We start from the raw sequence: 22,831 nt of genomic DNA on the forward strand, positions 1-22,831 counted from the left end.
TATCTTAAAGTTATTTTGGATCTTCCTTATGGCACTTATCATATACGTTATGACACTTAATACACACAATGTTGTTCCATCATTTCTCGGTTGTGTCAGATTCTTCATGACCCCCTTTGGGGCGTTCTTGGCAAAGGTACTGGAGTGGTTTGCCACTTCTTTCTCCAGCTCATTTTACAGATGAGGAAACTGAGGCAACCAGGGTAAAGTGACTTGCCCAAGGTCACATAGCTCGTGTCTGAGGCCAGATTTGAACTCAGAAAGATGAGTTTTCCTGACTGAAGGCCAATCACTCTGTCTAATATGCCACCTAGCTTGCCCAATACAGACTCTATCAGTCTTTCTTACAGTTTTTGATCCATATCCTATCCTTGCCCTTTCATTGACTGAAAGTACTTTGAGAGCAGGGACCTGGTCTTATTCAAAATACCCATCACAGAGCCTTGCACATAGTAGGTGCTCAGTAAATGTGTTGAATGAATGAATATACCACAAAGCCAGAGCAAATTCCTAAATATAGGATTATCAGAGTTGTTTCCATAAAAGGAACTTGGAGTTTGGAATACTCCAGGGCTTGGAGGATGTGAAACCTGGAGGAAATGCCACCCATGCTGGTCCTGCAAAGAGAAACAAGGAATGTACTTCCATTGCTTTCAGGAGACTTAGGGGCACCTGGAAGGAAGGAGTGAGCTGGAATAGATGTGAGGTTGCCTGGTTCCATGGGGCAGAAGACTTTTGTGCAAGAGAAACTGAGCTTGATCAGGGAAAGCTCAGTAGAACTGGGTTCAGACCAGCTATACTAGAAAGAATGGGATCTTACAGTATTCTTCATTGTCAGTACCCTAATAGTTTGTATTTTGTATGGAGGGTGGGAAGGAAGATGGTAGTAGCAACCAAACCACAGAATGTAGTGAAGAGAGAATAGGACTTAGACTGAGAATTTCTGAGTTCCAAGCCCAGCTCTGCCACCAGCTGTATGACCTTTTGCAAGTCACTTAACTTCTCTGGGCCTCAAGTTCCTCATCTGTCAAATGGGGGTGTTGCACTAGGCAGTCTAAAATCCCTTTCAGCCCTAAAATTTATGATTCATAGGGAGCTGATTGTGCCAGGAAGAGTCCAAGGAGGATCTGAACCACCTCTGAGTCAGGTTAAGTGGGCTCTTACCTGAGATGTTCTGGTGCTTATCCTGTCAGCTCTTGATATACAGTATCGTGATAAGTGAATTCACTCACATTTAGAGCTACTTTAACATTGGTCACAAGATAACAGGCTACAGTATTCTCCTGTTGAGCAAGGGAGCATCAGAACTATGCTTGGTCGGATTTGTTCTGGTAAAGAAAACCATGTCTGATCCCTGCAGGTGATGATGTGGATCCACGGCGGTGGTCTCATCTTGGGCTCTGCTTCCATGTGTGATGGTTCGATATTGTCTGCCTCCCAGAATGTGGTGGTGGTCACCATCCAGTACAGGCTGGGCGTCCTTGGGTTCTTCAGGTGAGATTTGACCCCAGTAAAATGTGAGTACCAGTATTTTTTCACTGATTAGCTCCCAGGTCTCTGAGTGGTTCAATGATGATAAACATTAATTCCTGATTAAACATCTCTCTTGCTCCCCCTACCTTCCCCACAAGCTAATCATGACATAGTAGAAAAAGTACTAGATTTGTGGCTAGAAGACCCAATTTCAAATGATGGCCCTGCTTCTTATGACCAATAAATTCACTTCTTCCTCAGTCTCAGATTCTAGAAAGAAAGAAAGACAGACAGACAGATAGATAGATGGGTGGGTGGGTGGACAGACAAATGGACAGACAGATGGATGGATGGATGGATAGACAGACAGATGGATGGATAGATAGATACATTAGCAGACAGATAAGAAGGTAGATAAACCATTTATTAAGCACCAGACACCGTACCAAGTGCTGGGGTTACAAAACAAGAAAACAAGATGGTCCTATTGAGTTAACCTAACCCCAGATTGCTGTACTGCATAGTAATAAAGCCCATGGTGACATTAGCTTTCCAAGTACCTATTTTCTGTAATGTTATACTCTAAAGCTACCTACCCCTTTCACCGTGCACTCTAGAATGTCTGCTTTGTAAGTAACAAATTGTTTACATCTTTAACCCTTTCCTTTCTTACCCCTTCTAGTGATGTGTACCCACCAAACCCTGGCTTTTTTCTAATGACACAGCTCTCCTGGTGACCATTTCCAGCACTATTTGCATTTTCACTCATGCCTCCATCACAAGGAAGCCAAAATACACCTTGTTTCCCTCTACCACTTCCAGACTCTCACTCTACCACCATCATTAAGCAAGTCTCCTCCTTTGAGGGTCATTCAATTCATGTTCATCACCCAATCAAGATTCTAGTAGCTGTTATTTATCACATCCTCTGGGACACTCTCCTTCCTTTCTCAATGAGTTCAGTGCCTTGTTTCCAGTCTTTCTCTCTTTCCCAACTCCCATCTTCATAGTGAGGGACTTCAACAATCATCTTGACATTCCCTTCGACATTCTAACTCCCCAGTTCCTCAGTGTATTCATTTCTCATGACCTACTCCTCTGCCCCACCTCAGCTAGATACAGGGATGGTACCACCCTTGATTTTACCCTGACTCATGAGTGCTCCACTTCTATATTTGTTAACTATGAAATTCCTCTATCTAGTTATAATCTCTTGTCGTTCCACTAGATTCTCTGCCTGGTAACCCCTAACCCTGTTCTTCATCCTCACCTTGGCCTTCAATCCCCCCACCTCTCAGTTCTTTCCTAAGCCATCATCCCTGCCTGGTTGTGCTCTCTTTCCTTCTCCATCTTAACTCCTTAGTGAACCATTTCACCTCTACACTAATACCTTATCCTATGACAAATCTTTCCCTGCCAAACCTCAGCTTTGAATTACTCCCATCAGCCATTCTTTTTGCTCTTCTTTGCATACTGCTGAATGAAGCAATAGAAAATCATGAAACCATGTTGTCTGGGTCCATGCAGATTAAAGTTACATAATTTTAACTGAGTCCTGACTCTGGTAAGGCAACATTTTTGAACCTAAATAATCAATTCACTGTCTCATTCACCAGAGTGGCTTTTCTAAACCTTCACATCCCTCTTCAAATTTCTCATGGCTCCTCCTCTCCTCACCATCTTAACTCAGAACTTTGCTTTATATTTTGCTGAGGAAAAAATGAGCCACCCACTAAGCTCCCTCATATCCCCTCCTCCTTATCTTACATTGATCAGATTACTATCTCCTCCTTTACCTATCTTACATGAAGAGATGAACCTTTTCTTCACTTCAGCTAAGCTTTCCACACACAGGAATTATTCCATTCCTTCCAGTCTTCTCCAGAAGATTACCCTTTCTATCATTATCACTTTCAAGATTCTTTAATCTTGCTCTCTCTCTCTCTACCCCTCCCTCCCTCTCCTCTCCCCTCTTCCACCTCCAACCTCCACTGACTGCTTCCCTACTACCTACAAACTTGTCCTTGTCTCTCCTCTCCTCTCAAAAAACTTTACTGGATCTATTCATCCATCCATTCATCCATCCATCCCCAGTAGCTATCATCCCATACATCTCCTCCCTTTTATGTCTAGACAGTTTGATTCTTTTTTCTTACTCTCTTCAACCCCTCCTGTCTGACTTCCAGTCTCCAGACCAGAGACCTACTGTATCCCATCAACAACTATCTCAAAATGTGTGTCCCATTACAAACTCAACATTTCCAAAACTGAACTCTTTCTCTTTCCCACTAAGCCCACCCCTCTTTATAACTCCCTCATTATTTGTTAAAGGCACTATCATCCTCCCAGTCACAGGCTTGTTATCTACATGTCATTGTCCACAACCACTCATTTTTCCCCTGTATCCAATATGTTGCCAAGTCTCATTGACTCTACCCTTGCTACATCTCTCATATACACCCATTTCTCTCCTCTGACACCACCACCACTCTAGTGCGGGCTCTCACCGCCTTACACTTGGACTAATAATGCCTGCTTGGTTTGCCCCCTTGCCTATTCTCTCCCTGCTCCAGTTCATCCTCCACTCAGCTGTCAGTGATCTTCCTACAGCACAGGTCAGACCATCACCACCTGATTCAGTCAATCAGTCAGTTAACAAGCATTTTTAAGCCCTTATTGTATGCCAATGACTGTCTTAAGTGCTTTGGATGCAAAAGAAAGTCAATTCCTACCTTCAGGGAGTTTAATTCCAATGGGAGACAACGTATAAATAGCCATATAGATACAAAATATATACAATGAAAAGGAGAAGCAATCTCAAAGGGAAGGTGTAACAATTGTGATTTTTGAAATACATTGTGTCATGTTGCTATAAGTGATAGAACTCCAACACAGAGTCACAGGGTAAGTGGTCCTAAGGACCATAAAGCATTTAAGCAGTAGCAGAGGGCCAGTACTTTCACAAGCCCTGACTTATTCTGATCCTGTGACTTACCTCAGCTCCTGAATGGACCCCCAGCTTGACTGCATGACTGTGTGCCGGCACCCATTCTTGGAGTCCCGGAGTCCCACATCAATAAGGGATCCTGGGGAACTTCCCTCCCACACCCGGGTCTGATTAAGAGGGCCCTGTCTCACGTGTTGTGCTGATTGTCCCAACCAAACCTCGCTTTAAGGGATGACTGTCTCACTCCCCACTCTGAGTGTGTACTCCTACCAAGATCTTGCCCCTGAACGATTCTCCTGCATGTGAGTACCCAGAATCTCTGTCAATGCAGATTGTTATACAGTTGTGTGTGTGTGTGTGTGTGTGTGTGTGTCTTTCATTTTTGCCTGCTTGGTTCACCACATAGTAATAAAGCTTAGGCAATTGGGGTTAATTGACTTGCCCAGGGTCACACAGCTAGTAAATGTCAAGTGTTTGGTCTGAGGCCAGATTTGAACTCAAGTCCTCTTGACTTCAGGGCTGGTGCTTTATCCACTGCACCACCTAGCTGCCCCACCAATTTTCTATAAAGCCTCAAATTGGGGTCCTTGCTCTGGAAAGCCCTAGCAGTGAGGAGTGTGTTGGGGGAGGGGGAGGAGGAAAGGCTAGATCGCTTGAAGAAGGTGGGATTAGAGCTGTCTCAGATTCCTTCAGGGAATTCCAGTCATGGGGATAGCAAGGGAAACTCAGACTTGGAAGGTAGAGAGTTGTGTGTGAGGACAACAAGGATAGTGATGTTGCTGGATGGCAGAGTTCATGGAGAGGAGCCTGGCCTCCTCCTACCTCTCTAGTTTTCTCATACTCTTTCACATTCTCTACCTCCTTCCTCTTCCTTGAACAAGATATTCCATTCAATCAGTTCATTTTCACTCCTCCTCCTTCTGGCTTCCTTCAGGACTTGGTGCTAATCCCACCTTCTGCAAGAAGCCTCTCCCTGACTCCCTTACTACCAGGGCCTTCTCTCTGGGGTCATCCCCAATCTCTCCTCAATAAATCTTCCTTGGGCATAGCTGTTTGCATGATGTCTCCCTCATTAAACTGTAAACTCCTTGAGGACAGGGACTATGTTTACCTTTCTCTGTTTGCCCAGAGCTTGGTATAGTGCCTGGCACGTAGTAGGTGCTCAGTAGATGTTTCTTGACTTGACATTCTAATAGGGGAAGAGAAAACAGAAAGGAGAGTGGAAAAAAGGAGGGGGAAGGGAGAGTGGGGACAAAGTAGCTGGGGGGGAGGTGGAAGAGATCAGGGAGTAAGCTGGAAAGGAAGGAAGTAGCATGATAGAGGCTCCCCCTGGAAGGCACAGTGAGTCATGGAAAGAAGCATGCACTAGGAGTCCTTTGAGTGGGGGAATTCAAGATCTGTCTTAGCAGTTTACATGTGTAAAATCAGAACAGCAACAACTAGCTTTTGTTTGGTCCTTTAAGATTTATAAACCACTTTATAAATTGTGCCTCATTTTATCCTTGCAATAACTCTGAGAGATATATGCCATTATTATCCCCATTTTACTGATGAGGTAACTGAGTCAGAGATCTATGTGACTAGCCCATGGTCACCCAGCTAGTAGATGAACACTGGTCTTGCCAGGTCTAGGTCCAGCAGTCTATCCACTGCATCATCCAGCTGGAGGAAATGATCTTTAAATCTCATAATGCTATTAACCTGGTGTTCTTCTTCTGAAGTCTCCAACCTTGTCTAATATCTGGCTTTCAGCACTGGGGATGAGCACGCACCTGGCAACTGGGGTTACCTGGATCAGGTGGCTGCCCTGAGGTGGGTCCAGAAGAACATTGCCCACTTTGGAGGAGATCCTGGCCGTGTGACCATCTTTGGCGAGTCAGCCGGGGGTACAAGTGTTGCCTCGCATGTAAGTGGTAGAGGCACGACCCCGGCCTGAATGGGGCCTCTTCTAGCCAAAACTAGTCTCACAGACCTGAGTTCTTCTTTCTCTTCTCTTCTCCTCCCCCTCTCAGAACTACCAGGGCTGATGACTTCTTTCTCTAAAGCTGGCACCTGCGCTTGCCTTTCATTTGGATGTTCCACTACACTCCCTTGCCCTAGTCCCAAGTAATTATCTAGGCCCTTCTTCCTCTAACTTTACTGGAGAGAGAAGATGAGTCATCCCTTTTTTTGTTTAGAGCCATTTTTTACAGGTATTTGGAAGGGTTTGGGAGAGAGCTCAAGCAAGTCACTGCTTTTACTCCTTGAGTTATCCCTTTTTAAAAGGTTTGCTAACAACTTTGAGCAAGAACAAATTAAATGTACAGGGTAATGATGAAATAATTCAAGGCCCAGTGAATCCCAGATTTCACCAGTGAGGTTCACCTCTTCCCAATGCTGCTCAGAGCCTCTCTGTGCCTTCCCAGGTGGCATTTGTGACCAGCTGTGGCTGCAGATCTGCTCTCTCCAGTCTTTGCCGATAAGCCTCTGAGAGCTTAGCATGGCTGGCCCTCATATGACAGACATAAAATCCATCAGGGGGCTAACAGACATAGATCTTTTGCCTTGGTAGCCCTCCACCCCCAGGAGTTTACACATCACTGACATAGCCTCCTGGATGTGATAAGGCATGGGAGGAAGACTTCAGTGGAAGGATAATGCTAAAAAAAATAGCTCATGGGAAAGTGGCAAATTCCTATTATATAGAAGAAAAACTGTTGGATTTAAAGTCATTGATCCTCGCAATAGTCCTGGGCATTCTCATAATTAATAAACAAAGAATAAGCAATAAATAATGTGATCTTGTAATGGGGCATTGCATAGGAAAAGCATTGCTGGGTTACAGAGCACAAACATCTTATCATACAAACATCTTATCATACTTTGTTATTGAACCACCCAGAAGGTCTTGGACTACGGCCAAGGCTACTTGGCCCTCTTTCCTGTCTAACTTTTTTAGGCCTGGTTATACCAAAGGTCCCATAGAGTGGCCTCTGTTTGAGACTATCCTATATGGTTAGCATAGGGTATAGCAGGGTAAGTAACAGTCTTGGCTTTCGGACTCCCAGTCTTCTCTGTGTCTGCTAAGCCAGGAGTGCTGGGCCTCCCCATGACTCCTTCCTCCTCCCCTCTGCTGTGCTTTGCTCCCCAGGTTCTGTCCCCCATGTCCAAAGGCTTGTTTCACAGAGCAATCATGGAGAGCGGTGTGGCCATCCTCCCTGGCTTGATTTCTTCCAGCTCAGAAATGGTTATGAACGTAAGTTCCCTGTACTCTGTTCTTTGTAATCCCTCTTATCCTTCCTTAGGCTTATTAGCCTCCTAACCACATGGCCCAGTGTCCCATTGGCCTTCTGGCTCTCCTGAGCTATAAGAAGGTGCACTGGAATGCCATTGAATGTTCAAGCTGAAGGTTACCATAGAGATCATCTAGTCCGACCAACTCATTTTAGAGAGGAGGAAACTGAGGCACAGAGAGGAAGGATTCAGTTCCTAGCTCTGCTTCTTCCTATGCCTGTGATTTTAGGTAAGACATTTCCCTCTTGGGGCCTCAGTTTCTTTCTCTATAAAAGTAAATTCAATTAGATGGTTTATAAAGTCCCTTCTGGCTCCAAATTCTGATTTCCGACACCCCCCAGAACAGCAGGAAGGTTCCTCAAGGGGGCCCAAGTACAGGTTAGATGGAATGATCTGTATGCTCCCTTCTAACTCTCTAGTTCTGTAATTCTGTGACTTGTCCAAAGTTTCACAACGAGTTGGTGATTCAGCTGGGACCAGAATTGAGGTCTGTGAGCCAATATCATGCTCTTTCAACATACCAGACCCCATTATGTGTCCTTTATGGATATTTATGTCCATATAAGAGGAAATGGTAAACTCTTTGGGAGCAGGGACTGTGTCCTTATAACCTGCCCCTGCCCATCCCCATTCCCATTGGCTGGCACTGAGCTCTGTACAGAGTAGGCTCGTGATTGGGCAACTCAACCCCTTTGGGAGTCAGACAGATTCCAACTTGGTCTCCTTTTCACTGCTTCATCACCTATAGAAATGATCCTTTGCTAGCTTACTGATGAGTATGAAAGGATCCTTCTATTGTGATACAGGTCAGGGGTTCCTCAATGAGAATATTAACTCTTTGTGGGTGCTTCTTTGCAGATCATTGCCAATCTGTCTGCTTGTGATGGACACAGTTCTGCCTCCATGGTTCAGTGCCTTAGAAGCAAATCTGAGGGAGAGATCCTGGCCATTACCAAGGTATGAAAGCTGAGAAGCAAGGGTTCCAGTACCAACAAGAGCTGCCAAAACAGCTCAGGGCAGGGCTGGGCACTCAGCCTTTATGAGGTGGGATTGAGGTGAAGATCTTGGGAATGTAAATCTCTTACCCTCCATTTCCTCCTACTCACTAGATGGACTTCAAGGATATTTCCACCTCCAATATTCTATGTCCAAAGGTCTCTTCTAGGTCTAATGTTTTGCTCTCTAGGACCTCTTCTACCTCCAAACATTTTTTGCTCTCAACTTTTATTTTGGATGCTAACGTTCCATTCCTTCTACTCGGGACACACTATGTCTAAGAATCCTTCCAAAATTTTGTGTTCTAAATATCACAGGTTCTATGTTTCTAAGCTTTTTCATTGTCTAGTCTCATAACCTATTCTCCTCAAACATTCTCTGTTTAAAGAATCATAGCTTTAGAGCTGGAAGGATCCATTCTAATCTGATTCTAACATTCTGGGTTCCAACATTATTTGTTCCAAAATTCCTTCTGCTGCTGATATTTGCCTGTACAATATTTTTTCCAGCAGTAATATTCTATGCTCTAACATTCTATAAGCTAAGAAATGGTGATGCAGTTAGGTGGTGCAGTGGTTAGAATGCTGGGAAAATGGACCTGTGTTCAAATCTAGCCTCAGACACCAGCTGTCATTTAACCTATTTGCCTCAGTTTCCTTATCCATAAAATGGAGATAATAATAACACCTCCATCCCAGAGTTGTGAGGATCAACTGAGATAATAATAGTAAAGTGATTATTAGTACAGTATTGGGCACATAGTGAGCATTAAATGAATGTTACGATGATGATGGTGATGATGATGATGGTGGTGGTGATGGTCCCTTCTAGCTCCAATATTTTGTTCTCTGTCACCTTCCAGATCTAACACCTTATGGATTTTTAGAAGGAAGAATCGCAGTTCTGGGAAGGCTCTCTCTATCTTCTGGGATTGATAGCTCTCATATAAATATTCTTTTCATAAAAATATTATATATATATGTATATGTATATATATATGTATAAAATCTCATTTCAATAATTTTGCAAAAACCATGTGCCATTGGTGGTACAAGTATTGATTACAAGTCTGTAATTTCCAATACAGACTTGGGAATTAGAGCCATTGAATAGAAGCAGGGAGAGGTTAGGGAGCTATTTGTTTTTGTATTTGTATCCCCAGACCCTAGGACAGTTTGGGGATTGATGTATTGATTGGATATTTCACAAAGGAGAAAACCAAGTCCCAGAAGGGTTAAGTCTCTTTGCGAAATATCATTCAGCTTGCAAATATCAAGATGGATACCCAACCCCAGGCCTTTAAGACCAAGATCTTTATTCATCACATCATGGTTCTTCCTTAAAGAATTGGAATTCTTTGCCTGTACTCACTTAGTAGTAAGTGTTAGAGCCAGAATAAGGGTTAAACTGGATCTAGTTGCATCTAATTTTTCATTCATTTTTCAGTCATGTATGAATCTTTATGACCTCATTTGAAGATTTCTTGACAGATACTGCAGTGCTTTGCCATTTCCTTCTCCAGCTCATTAAGAAATGAAGGCAAATAAGATTAAATAACTTGCCCAGTGTCTCACAACTAGTAAGTGTCTGATGCTGTATTTGAACTTAGGAAGATGAGTCTTTCTGACTCCAGGCCCGGTGCTCTGTCCACTATGCCACCCACCTGCCCCTACATCTAATTACTCTCTCCATTATGCCATGTGGAATCTTCTTTCTTCATTCTGAAAACTATTATGTTTTTCAACCTGATTTGATGACAGTTTCCTCATCTGGAAAAAGAGAGCATTGGACCAGATGATCTTCTGGTATACCTTCCAGCTCTAAATCTACAGTCTTATGAATATCCTTTCCAAAGCACCTGGGAGGTTGAGTTTCATTTTGGCCACAGCAGATGCCAAGGAGATGGGAGAAGAAAGGATTCTTGACTTTCAGTCAAACCCATGCCTGGTATTCAGACACTGAACAGTTTGGTGACTCCATGCCTCTCCTGCCTCATCTTATATTACTTCCCTGCATGCACTCTATGCTCCAGCCAAACTCATCTGTCCTCAGTCTTCTAAATGTTCCCTATACTCTCTTACCTGCATGCCTTTGTTCAAATGTGTCCCATATCTGTAAAGTCTTCCCTTTTTATTTTCATACTGGGTTATAAAGTGCCTTTCTCATAACAATCCATGAGGTAGGGAGTGAAAGAAACATTATTTCCGTTTTATAGACAGGTAAATCTCTGAGGAGGTGTCAGTAAATAGAGAACCGGGCCTGGAATCAGGAAGACCTGAGTTCATAGCTAGCAGGAACCACCCACTGGGCATGTTTCTTAACCTCTGTTTGCCTTAATCTATTGGAGAAGGAAATGGCTAACTACTGCAATGTCTTTGCCAAGAAAATTCCATGGATAATATCAGTGTGCTATGGTCCATGGGGACATGAAGAATTGGATACAACTGAACAACAACAACAAACCTCCATGGAGCCTAGAGGCAGTGACTTCTCCACTTCTCCACCATCACATAATAAACATTAGAGCTGGGATTCAAGCCCAGGTGTCTCCCAGTTTTCAATCCAGTCTTCCTTCAGCCCCCACTTGCTGCTCTCATAGCCCCCCTTTGTCTGTTGTATTCTTCCCCATTCATTAAAGCCCAATTCCAATGCCCCCTTTAGGAAGCTTTATGGGAAAAGATCTTGACAATAATCTAATCCAATGCACTCATTTTGTAGGGGAGGAAATTGAAACCAGAGAGATGTCATTTGTCTAAAGTTACAGAGTGCATTAGTGGCTGAGCCAGGAATAGAATCCAGATCTATTGACTTTGAGGCCAGGTGTCTCCTGCTGTTTATTCCAGAAGCATTTCTGGAGCAGCTTCTGTATCCAGCCTGGGGGGACACAAATTTTAGATAAGAGATGGATCCACAATGGAACTCCCCTTCTTAGGGGAGAGGGCTTTATGCCATACACAGATAACAGAGCCTAAGTCCACAGGGGGTATCACAAGAACATACAGTGGGAACTCTGAGGAAGGAAAGGGTCCTTCTGGCTGCCATATCAGAGAAGGCTTTGTGGAAGATGTGGCAGTTAAATTGGCTCTTGAAAGAAGTGAAGAATTTCAGTGGGTAGCAATGGGGGAAAGGCCATTCTAGTCATGTGGAGAGAATTGAGCCAAGGCAAAAAGGTAGGAAAAGGTGGTTGACCTTCAGTAGGGGGCAGGGAATCCATTGTTGGTAAAACATAATGTACTTGGCACAGGTCAGAGTCCACATAAGGCTAGAAAGGTAGAAGAGAAGGTCCTGAATGCCAGACTGAAGTTAAGAGGTTTTCTTTGGGTAATGGGGAGGTCGTGGCAATTTTTTTAATGCAGTGGAGTGTCATGAGTAGATCTGACATAGCGAAGGGGTGTGTGTGTGTGTGTGTGTGTGTGTGTGTGTGTGTGTGTGTGTGTGTGTGTGTGTGTGTGATAAATTTCAGGGGGAGACAGGGAGGCCAGTTTGGAGACTGTTGCAAGAGTCCAGATAAGTGGGAACAGCTACGTGATACAATGGATAGAGCACTAGTCCTAGAATCAGGAGGACCTGACTTCAAATCTGGCCTTAGTCACTTACTAGCTGTGTGACCCTAGGTAAGTCACTTAACCCTCATTGCCTCCAAAAAAGAAAAAAAAAGTTTCCAGGTAAGTGATAAAAAGTGTCTAAAATAGTATGGTATCAATGAGAATGATGAGAAAGTGATAAACAGAATGCAGATTGTGGAGATAGACTTGCCTTTTCTTTTTTTTTCCTGCTTCTTTCTTCAGCATTTCAAGATAATCCCTGGTATAGTTGATGGACAGTTCCTCCCCAAACATCCTGAAGAGTTGCTGGCTACAGGAGAGTTCCACCACGTCCCTTCCATCATCGGTGTCAACAACGATGAATATGGCTGGATTATTCCTGTGGTAAGATGCTAGCATGTTCTATTCTGTGCCAGCTTCTTTTTGATCTCGAGAGTTTGTGTTTCTCTAAAGAATGACAGACTTTCCAAGTAGGTCAGGAGCTTGGTGGCCATGGAGTCTAAACCAGAGTTAAAGGAGAATTCCTTCTATAACTTACTGGACAAATGGCCATCCAGTCTCTGTTTGAAGACCTCCAAGGAGGGAAAACCTCCTGCTTCCTGAGATAGCTCCTTACACTTTTAGGCAGCTCTCAGGCTTGGACAGGGCACCATGACAGCAAGTGGAAATTTACTTCTTTTTCAACTTCTACCTGTTGTTCCCAGCTCTGCCCTGAGGGCAAATGACACCAGTTAAATGCCTCTTCCAGGTTACCATTCACCAGATAGTTAAAAATAACTATCATGTCTGCTCCTGCCCTATGTTTTTTCTTTGACCAGAAAATCAAGTTCCTTTAACCCATCCCTATATGGCAAGACCATGACCCCCTTCTCAGCTTCTCTATTTTCTGCCTCAAATATGATGCTCAGAACTGAACAACAGATTCCAGATACACAGTTACCCTTCCAAATCACTGGGATTGGGGGTACAGTGCCTCTACCATCTGGAAAATCCATGTAAAATCTTTTGGATCACCTTTCATACCCAAGGAATAGATTGAATTAGTATGGTATTAAAAGATAAAATATGTTGATATTATATAATATTATATTTTTCATAAATTTCTGAGTTTCTAAACTTTTTCTATGTCATCTGCTGGCCTTCACTTGTCATCTACAGGTTCCACAAAACTCCCCAAAAATTTCCAATTAATTTCTTATGCCTACCTGAGATATATTGAAACCACAATGAGGAAAGTCATGATGCAAAAGGAATAACTGTAGCCTCCCCAGAGGTAGCACACAAATGGACTCTCACCTCCTTATTCTTAGAAGCTGTGCCTTTTTTAATGCTGCTCAGCATCCCATTGTTTTTTAGGTTGCCATATTACCCTGTTGGTTCATTATGGGCTTGTGGTTCACCACAATCTCTAGATTTTTTTCAACTAATTTGCCACCTAACCATGCCTCCCTCATCTTGGGATTGTAAGATTTTGTCCCCATTAACTTTGATCCTAGTGACTGTAGTCAGTCCAATATTCTGGCCTGTCAAGGCTTTCTTTTGGATCCTGACTCCATATTCCAATATGTTAGCTGACTCTCCTGACTTTGTGTCATCTGTAAATCTGCCTTTTCTAAAATCAGAAAAGTTACCCTGAACAGGTTTCTCTGGAAGAATCAGAAATGATTCTACCTTTGGTTATTTTCTCTATGGATGACTCATTTCATGTACAAATATGCTCAGAAGTTTAGGAAGAGAAGCCCAATCTAGGTCTAGTTCCCTTTTGTTTAAAATATACTCTGTAAGTCTCTTTATTTTGTTTTATTTCTTAATTTTTTAAATTTTTGGAGGCAATTGGGGTTAAGTGACTTGCCCAGGGTCACACCTAGTAAGTGTCTGAGGCTGGATTTGAACTTAGGTCCTCCTGACTCCTGTGCTCTAGCCATTGTATCACCTAGTTGCCTCAAGTCTCTTTATTTTAAATGAACAGTGAATAATACTAGTTTGCATTCCATAGCACTTAATAGTTTACAAAAAAACTTCTTTCATAGGGACCATGAGGTAGGGACCATTAAGATGTTTATACCCAGTTTGTCAAGTAGGTAACTGAGGCTCCCAGAAACAACATGCTATAACTCTAGTCACACAGGTGGGACTAGAACCTTGTTCTCCTGATGTATGACCAGGTCTCTTTCCTATGGACTTTTGATCATCATATCAAAAGGCCATTGGGGTTATATTAACTTTAAATGACTTGATATTAACAACCATTTGTCAGCTATCTCCTTAAGCATATGCATGTAAAGTCAGTCTATTTACATTAGTCAGAAAAATATAATGTTACCTCCATTGTTTCTAGCACAATGTATTATAGTAAGCATCAGTCTAAGGCCACTGGTCACTACAAAGAATCCATAACCCCTGTTTATTATGTACTGGGTATTACCCACCATTTTGCTGGCCATTTTGCAAAATATCTTGAGAATTGTTCAGTGTGTATTAGGCATTATTCAGTAATTCCTAACCAAATCTATGGCACTAGTTCCTCCTTAAAAGGTAAAATAACTTCTTTGGATTAGTTTTGTTTAAAAAATGCATAAATTTGTAAAGTTCTAAAGACCATTCATAGTACGCCATTTTTCTCTACACAGAATATGGACGATGCTGTATTTAAGGAAAAAATGGATAAAGAAATAATCCAATCATCAGTGCTAAGTCCACTTTTGGTGAGATACCAGTTAATTTTTTTTTTTATAAGCACCTACTACTTGGCAGGCACTGGGCTAAGAACAGGGACAAAGAGAAATAGTCCCTGCCCTCAAGGAACTTACATTCTATGAGGGAAATAACCTGCACATTCAGAGATAGATGGGAAACATACAAAGAGAAAATCTTGGGGGAGGGGGAAGGCACTAGCAGCTGGAGGAGGGAGGAACCAAGAAAGGTGCTTTATAGAAGGTACTGCTTGAGATGAGGCTTGCCAATGCAAAGGCATGGAGGTGAGAAATGGAATAGGAAGTGTGAGGAGCAAGAAGGTTGGCATACCTGGACCACAGAGTGTGAGGAGGATAATAAGGTATCCATTTTAATACTACATATATACATAATATATATTATGTACATCATATTACATATACATTATATGTTATGTATTTTGTATAATGTAGTGTGTGTACGCATATGTGTGTGTGTGTATATGTATTGTATACATTATAGAGTAAATGGGGCCAGGTTGTTAAAAACTCTAAATACCAAACAGAAGAGTTTATATTCAATCCTAGAGGTAATTGGCATCCAGGAGAATTTACTTAGCTGGGGGAGGGGAGTACAATGGTCAGATCTGTGCTTGTAAAATCACTTTGGAAGAGGAGTGGAGGATTTATTGGAGTGAGGAGAAATCCAAGGCACAGTGACCAATCAGGAGTCCACTGAAATAATCAATGTAATGGGTGGGCTTATTGCTTGTGGTTGTTTAGTTGATGAGTCATGTCTGACTCTTCATGGCCTATTTGGGGGGTTTTCTTGGCAAAGATACCAGAGTGGTTTGCTGTGTATTTCTCCAGCTCATTTTACAGACAGGGATCTGAGGTATACAAGATTCAATGACTTGCCCAGGTCACAAAGCTAATCCATGTCAGAGGTCAGATCTGAATGCGGGTCTTTCTGACTCTAGGGACAGAGTTTATCCACTGTGTCACCTAGCTCCCTTGCTCATTGCTTACAATCAACCAAAAACACCCCCAAAACAATCCACTGCCAGGTATCTTCATTTTTCTGTTTCTCTGTCTCTTCCTGGGTCTCCTGTAGGGTCTTTCTCCTGAACTTGGGCATCTAATAATAGAAGAATATTTAAGAGATACTGAGGACCTGGCAGAATATCGGGCTCAATTGCAGGAAATGATGGGGGATTTAATGTTTGTTATTCCTGCCCTCAAACAGGCCAAATATCAACACGGTGAGTATGGCATTGACCCTTTTCAGGATCAGCGTAAGAATGTCTCAACTCTGTGGCAGTGTATATTACCCACGCACTCATGCAGAAGGAGGCTCCTGCTTCTGGCTTTGCCATCAGAGCCTCCAGAGTGGTTAAAAGCCCTCATTCACCTTCTTTCTTCTCCTATACCCACCTAACTGCAGCCGACATGAACTCAGTGACCATTCTCTATAAATAACAATAATTAATAGTAACCACCCATATTTCTACAAGCAGATATTCCTAACATTTTTGTGGGTATGCATCATGGACCCCTTTGGCCAGGAAAGTTGTAGATTCCTTCCAGAGTAATGTTTTCAAGTGTATAAAATAAAATACATAGAATGCAAAACCAATTATTGAAATCAAGTTATCGAAGTGCTCAAATTAAGAAAAAAATTCCAGAACTCCTGCTGGAGTATTTTATTGTTATAATACACTTTACATCCATTATTCCCCTGGATCCTTACAACAACCTCATCCCAGTGGCTATAGCATGGACCTGGAATCAGGAAGACCTGAGTTCAAATCCAGATTCATACACCTTCTAGCTGTGTGTCCTTAGCAAGTCATTTAACCTCTGTTTGCCTCAGTTTCCTCAACTATAAAATGGAAATGACAATAGCACCTCCATCACAGGGTTGGTGCAAGGCTCCAATGAGGTAATATTTGTAAAGCACTTAGCACAAAGTAAGTGCTCTATAAATGAATATTCATAGGGCAGCTAGGTGGCACAGTGGATGGAGTTCTGGCCTTGGAGTCAGGAAGACTCTTCTTCTTGAGTTCAAATCTGGCCACAGACACTTACTAGCTGTGTGACCTTGAGCAAGTCTTTTCAACTTCTTTGCCTCAATTTCCTCTACAGCATCTTTGCCAAGAAAAACCCAAATGAGATCACACAGAATCAAATATAACTGACAAATAACTGAACAACAAAAGCTTATTACCTCCCCCTCCTCTTCCCATAGGGTAGACAGTCCAGGGATTACTATCTCTACCTTACAGTTGAAAAAATCACCCTCAGAGTAGTAAAAGGATTCCCCCAAGGTCATATAGTTGGTCAGCAGCAGGGCCAGGACAACACAGATCCTATTACACCAGACCCCATGCACTTGTCCTGCCTGATAGCATCAATCTCAGATAGTATTTGTTAAGGGGCTGCCCTCTAGGAGCTTGCCTGTTAATGGCCACCTACCATTGCCCCCCCACCCTAAAGGAGGGAATCATGCCAGGGGCCTCTGGCATGAGGCACTGCCCTGTGTTCAATGGGTCAATAACTGTGGGCATTTCTTATGTTTGCCTAGGTCCCAGATCTCCAGTCTATTTTTATGAATTTCAGCACCGACCAAGCATATTTAAAGATGTCAAGCCAGATTTTGTGAAGGCGGACCATGGGGATGAGCTGCTTTTTGTCTTTGGAGTCCCTTGTAAGCAATGGAGATGGGATGGAGTGGAAAGCTATGTGCATGTGGGGGGAATAGAAGGAAGGTAGGGATTGTTATCGTGGCTGTTTTACAAAAAAGAAACTGAAGTTCAGAGAGAGGAATAGACTTCTCCAATATCATAGAGTTAGGTCTAAGTTCCCTAAGGAGGCATTAAATAGGGGCCCAGCTGGCTGAGAAGAGATTTGGTTTTTATTTATTATTCTTTGCATTTGTATCTCCAACCCTTGGTACAGTGCCAGGGATTGAGCAGGCAATCAGTAGTTACCTGGTTGACTGAGTTATTGAAGATTAAGGTATCAGCCTTGGAAGTCCCCAGACTCCATCTGCTTGTTCAGGGGAACTGAATCAGGAGATTGAATCAGCTATTCAGTTCAATTCCGTTTACATGATTAAGCACATGCAACAAACAAAGCCCTCTGTTCAACTCTGGGTAGTCTCTGACTTCTTGGAGTTTACTACCCAGAGGGGAAGATGAAGCACGAACACAAAAAAGACATTTCCATATGTTAGTAGACCCACCGATCTCACCAATACCCTCATCCTCTCCTCTGGATAGACCCTACCTTGTCACACCATCTTATCCTGTGAGATCCCATAAATCCTGCACAGAGGATCTGCTCAAAGTGCTGGAAGCCTTCCCTCCCTCCCTTCTTCCCTTATTTGCTCTATCTCTTTCTCCCTTCCTTCCTTCCTCCCTCCCTTTTCTCCAGTTATTCTTGATTCACTTTCTCTACTAATACATCCACTCGTTGATTGTTGGACAAAAGTCTCACATTTAGCAGTCTTCAGAATTAATGTTTGTAGACGGTTGCAAATTTGTGTTTTTGGAAATCTTCTCTCCCTATTTTCACCTTCTTGCTCCTGTTCTGGCAGAACTGGAAGGCCAGTTTATCCATTCATCCGTTTCATGACTTGCCATGGCCAATAGAATTCATTACCTTATGGCCCAGTTGATGCTGCTGAGCCTGTCTACCCTGCCCCAGGCAAAGGTCTTGAATGGCGGCCATATGCAAAGACTTTCCAGCTACCAGAGTTTGTGCTATGCTGTTGTAGCTTAGAATAACAATTATCATTATTAAAAATAACATTTATAACAATCTTGCCATTGTTGTAGTGACATATAATAAAATATGCCATTATATAATTACAATATAATTCAACATGTAATTTTTATATATTTTATGTTATTACAAGTATATAATAGCATAAATAAAATATAATAATGATATCTAGTATTTATGTAACATTTTTACAAGTTTTGTAAATCATTTTTTTTTACATTTCCAACAATCCTGGGGCACAGGTGTTATTATTATCCCCATTTTCCAAGCAAAGAAACAAAAGCAGACAGAAGTTAAGTGACTTGCCCAGGGTCACTCATGTAGTCAGCATCTGAGGTTGGATTAGAACTCAAGTCTTCCTGGTTTCCAGCCCAGCTAAACCACTTTGTTTTTTGGGGAGAGATTCAGTTATAGAGTCAGAGAGAGTAGGCCAACAGAAGCCCTGGGAGGTCCTCTGGGAGGGGAGTGACATGAGGGAAACTGTTAGAGGAACATCAATACAGTGGCCAGAACCGGATTGACTGGGTGGTTGGGGCTGGGGAAAGGAGGAAAAAAAAAAAAAAAAAAAGAGGAAAGGAGGCCTTTGGGTCTGCATTTTGACCTTAACCAAGATGTTTCTTTTCTGTTCCTAGTTTTAGGAGAGGGCACAGAAGAGGAAAAACTCCTGAGCCACAGGATAATGAGCTATTGGGCAAACTTTGCCCGTCACGGGTGAGAAAGCTACCCCTTGGTTTCCTGATGGTTTCCTTTGGGGTGGTTCCTGTTCCTAGGCACATAAAGGTTTCCTACTTACATAGAAGTTCCCTGATTGAAATTTGTTCAGAAAAAAAAAGTTCATTCAACTTAGAAGTAAGGTCTGGTGAACAAGCATAGCCCTTCCCTAAGTTCATGGCCTGGGTTGGGGGATGGCGTTACTTTGGCAGACTCACCCTGCACATGGGCATCTTGAAAGGAATATAAAAAAGATGAGCAACTCTCTTGGCCCTCACCATCACCCTCAAGTCTCAGTGATTCTCTTCCCCATGGGGAACCATTAGAACAGGGGGTAGTGGGAAGAGTCCAATATTGAATTTGAAGTCCAATATTGTTGTGCTTTATTCTTTGTGACCCCATCTGGAGTTTTCTTGGCAAAGATATTGGAGTAGTTTGCCATTTCCTTCTCTAGATGAAGAAACAGAGGGACACATGGTTAAGTTATTTGCCCAAGGTCACACAGCTAGTAAGCATCTGAGACTGGATTTGAACTTAGGTCTTCCTGACTCCAGGCCCAGGTTTATCCACTACACCACCTGGCAGTCCCAATGAAATGGAGTCCAATGATATGAGTTCAAATCCAGACTTGGTTACTTATTCCCTATGTGAATCCTTTCACTCTTTGGACCTTACAACTCGTAGGTGCATTAGAAAGGACCAACATGAAAGGTGAAGACCAAACTGCTTAAGGATGGGTGAACAAGCTCTCCATGGGTGCTACCACTGTCAGCCTACACCTACCTTGGGGCCCCTTCCTTGGCTCTCAGGCTGAGCTGATGGTGGCTTGCTACATTTGCCAATGGAGTGGCCCCTTTCAGTTCTAAATGTTTGGTTTTTCCTCCCAGGGACCCAAATGGTGCAGACCTTATTCGCTGGCCAGTCTATGACCAGAAGGAAGAGTACCTGCAGCTGAATTTGCAGCTGTCTGTGGGAAAGAGCCTGAGGAAGGATAAGTGGGAGTTCTGGACCAAGACCTTGCCTCAGAAGATGAAGGAATCACAGCCAGAAAATGCCCGGGTGGAGTTGTAATCTCTAAGCACAACCGTTGTTGCAATAATTGCAGACCAATGACACCCAATCACTTCTTTTGAGTAGTTCCTTGGCCTCAGCTAAAGAATATTGTAGTTTTGAGTGAAATACTTTGAGTCTCACTCATTACTGCTATGAGAGGAATTTAAATGATAGAAGGAAAAAATCATTTATAGAGTGCCTACTCTGTGCTGGGCACTGTGCAATGGAAACACTTTTAGCAATATCATCTGATTTGAAAGGAACCTTCCAATTCTGAGACAGTGGGAATCTGATGAGACCAGCCAATCCACCCTGTCTCTAGAGTAAAAAAATCCCTAGTTCATTTCATCGAATTATAATGGAGATGGTTTCATTTTCTGTCATTGTATCTCTAGGGCACTTGGTAGGGAAATAATTAATGCTTGATGATTGATTGAATGATTTATTAGAACTGGAATGGATATTAGAAATCATTGAACAAGAATGAACACAGAGGCCCAGAGAAGGGAAAGGACTTGTCCAAGGTGACACAGACACTAAGCAGCCAGGTCCTCTGACTCCATATCTAAGGCTCTTCTTAGTACACTGAGCTCTTAGATGTCTCTTTCCCGCTTTATCAGTTACCTAGCATTTTCCTGACATTTCTGTGAGGAGATAATGTGGGACACGGAGGGTCCTGAAAACAAAACTTCATGATAATGCTACAAGTCAAGCCATTCTTTACTTGTAAAGGAGCAGCACAGGGACAATGGTATCTCTGAGTCAAAACTCACCATGGTTCTTCTACAGGGTTCCTTTTACATGAAAATAAAGCAAAATCAAAGGAAATCCTTCCTCTACTCTGAGTGGTTATGCTAACAAGATATTTCACAGTAACAAAATATTTTACTAACAGGATGCAGGCAGAGGCGTTTTGGTCAATGTTTAACAATCAACTGTCTGAAAAACCCACGAGACATACTTTACATTGTATTATTCACATTATCTCCATCACTTTGTTAAGTTTAGAAATCAAGAAAACAATGACCTAAACCCTAATTTGTAGTGGATGCCAATTCTGAGGTGTAAATGCTCATGCTGAAAATTTAACATTCAGATCTGGTACAAGTTGGCTCTAGCACTTTCCTGGGATAAAGGGATATATGGTATTAAAACATTCTCTTCATCAAGAAAAATCAAATACTTAGCTGTTAAAGCCTTTTTGTCACTAAGAAGCTTCTGATTCAGAAAATGAGACATAATTGATATAGAGTTCAGGCAATGAAGGCAGGATACAGATGATATAGAGTGTAAGGTAAGGGGGCTGGGTCACCTCACATCTGGACCTTACAATAGCCTGAAGCCTAGTTTCTCTTGCCTCAGTTTTCTTCCCACTGCAGCCTACCATTCAAATCTGACCATGTCACCCCTCATGTGATAAACTCTGTAGTGGTTCCCTTTATTTCTAGAATCAAATATTAAACCCTTTGTCTGGCTTTTAAAGACATTCAGAATTTGGCCCCTCCCCACTTTTTCCTGCATTTTACTGCCTCTCCTGTACTCTTTGGTCCAGTGACATTGGCCTCCCTGGTGTTCCTGGAACAAGACACTGGATCTCTGGGTTCTGGGCACTTTCTCTGGCTGCCCCCCTGCCTGGAATGCTCTCCCTCCTCCTCTGCTCCTCCTGGCTTCCTTCAAGGCTCAGCTAAAACCTCACCTTTTGCCAGAAGCCTTTGCTAAGTGCCCCTTAAAGCTGGTGCCTTCTTACTGTTGATCATCCCCCAGCTTGCCTTGTGTAGATGTTGTTTATCCATAGGTGTTTGCGGCTTGTCTCCCTTCATTAGATTGTGAGCTCCATGTGGGCAGTTTTTTTACCTCCCTTTGCATCCCCAGTGCTTGAGTGCCTGGTGCCTGTGTGCCCTTTGGAAATACTTGACTTGTCACCTACCAGCTCTATCATGCTGGAATGTCTTTTTCCTTATGAACTCAGTGGGAATAATAAAAATGACACCATCAACCTCCCAGAGTTATACTGAGCACCAGAGAGTATCCAAGCTGGACAAGAGCTTAAAGAATATCTGATCCAGGGGCACTTTGGTGACACAGTGGATAGGTACTGGCCCTGGAGTCAGGAGGACCTGGTTCAAATCCAGCCTCAGAACATAACACTAACTAGCTATGTGACCCTGGGCAAGTCACTTAACCCTGATTGCTTAAAAATAAAAATTAAAAAAAAAAGAATGTCTGCTCCAACCCACTCATTATACCACAAAGGACTCAAGGACTTCACCCAAAGTCACACAGCTAAGAAGAGGTTGTGCAGGGGCTCCATCTCAGGTCTTTAGGCTCCAAGTCCTTCACTCTTGAATATGTCATCTGAATCAAGCTTCACTCTC

At 42.7% G+C, this 22,831-nt stretch overlaps 1 protein-coding gene across 2 annotated transcripts in view; it reads left to right on the forward strand.

The window, feature by feature from the left end:
• Positions 1-22,452, forward strand: part of LOC114027966 (pyrethroid hydrolase Ces2e-like) — a 28,120-nt gene extending 5,668 nt beyond the window's left edge. For both annotated transcript variants that reach the window (XM_027842110.1, XM_027842111.1), the window contains 10 exons: positions 1,361-1,494; positions 6,173-6,326; positions 7,551-7,655; positions 8,552-8,650; positions 12,478-12,618; positions 14,865-14,939; positions 16,021-16,168; positions 17,491-17,613; positions 19,325-19,403; positions 20,291-22,452. In XM_027842110.1, coding sequence (XP_027697911.1) covers positions 1,361-1,494; positions 6,173-6,326; positions 7,551-7,655; positions 8,552-8,650; positions 12,478-12,618; positions 14,865-14,939; positions 16,021-16,168; positions 17,491-17,613; positions 19,325-19,403; positions 20,291-20,474 — 1,242 coding nt within the window. In that variant the 3' untranslated portion in view covers positions 20,475-22,452. The remainder of the gene's footprint in view (positions 1-1,360; positions 1,495-6,172; positions 6,327-7,550; positions 7,656-8,551; positions 8,651-12,477; positions 12,619-14,864; positions 14,940-16,020; positions 16,169-17,490; positions 17,614-19,324; positions 19,404-20,290) is intronic.
• Positions 22,453-22,831: the final 379 nt, after the last annotated feature.

Source organism: Vombatus ursinus, unplaced genomic scaffold (genome assembly GCF_900497805.2).
Source record: "Vombatus ursinus unplaced genomic scaffold, bare-nosed wombat genome assembly UNPS02014864.1, whole genome shotgun sequence".
Classification (NCBI taxonomy): Eukaryota; Metazoa; Chordata; class Mammalia; order Diprotodontia; family Vombatidae; genus Vombatus; species Vombatus ursinus.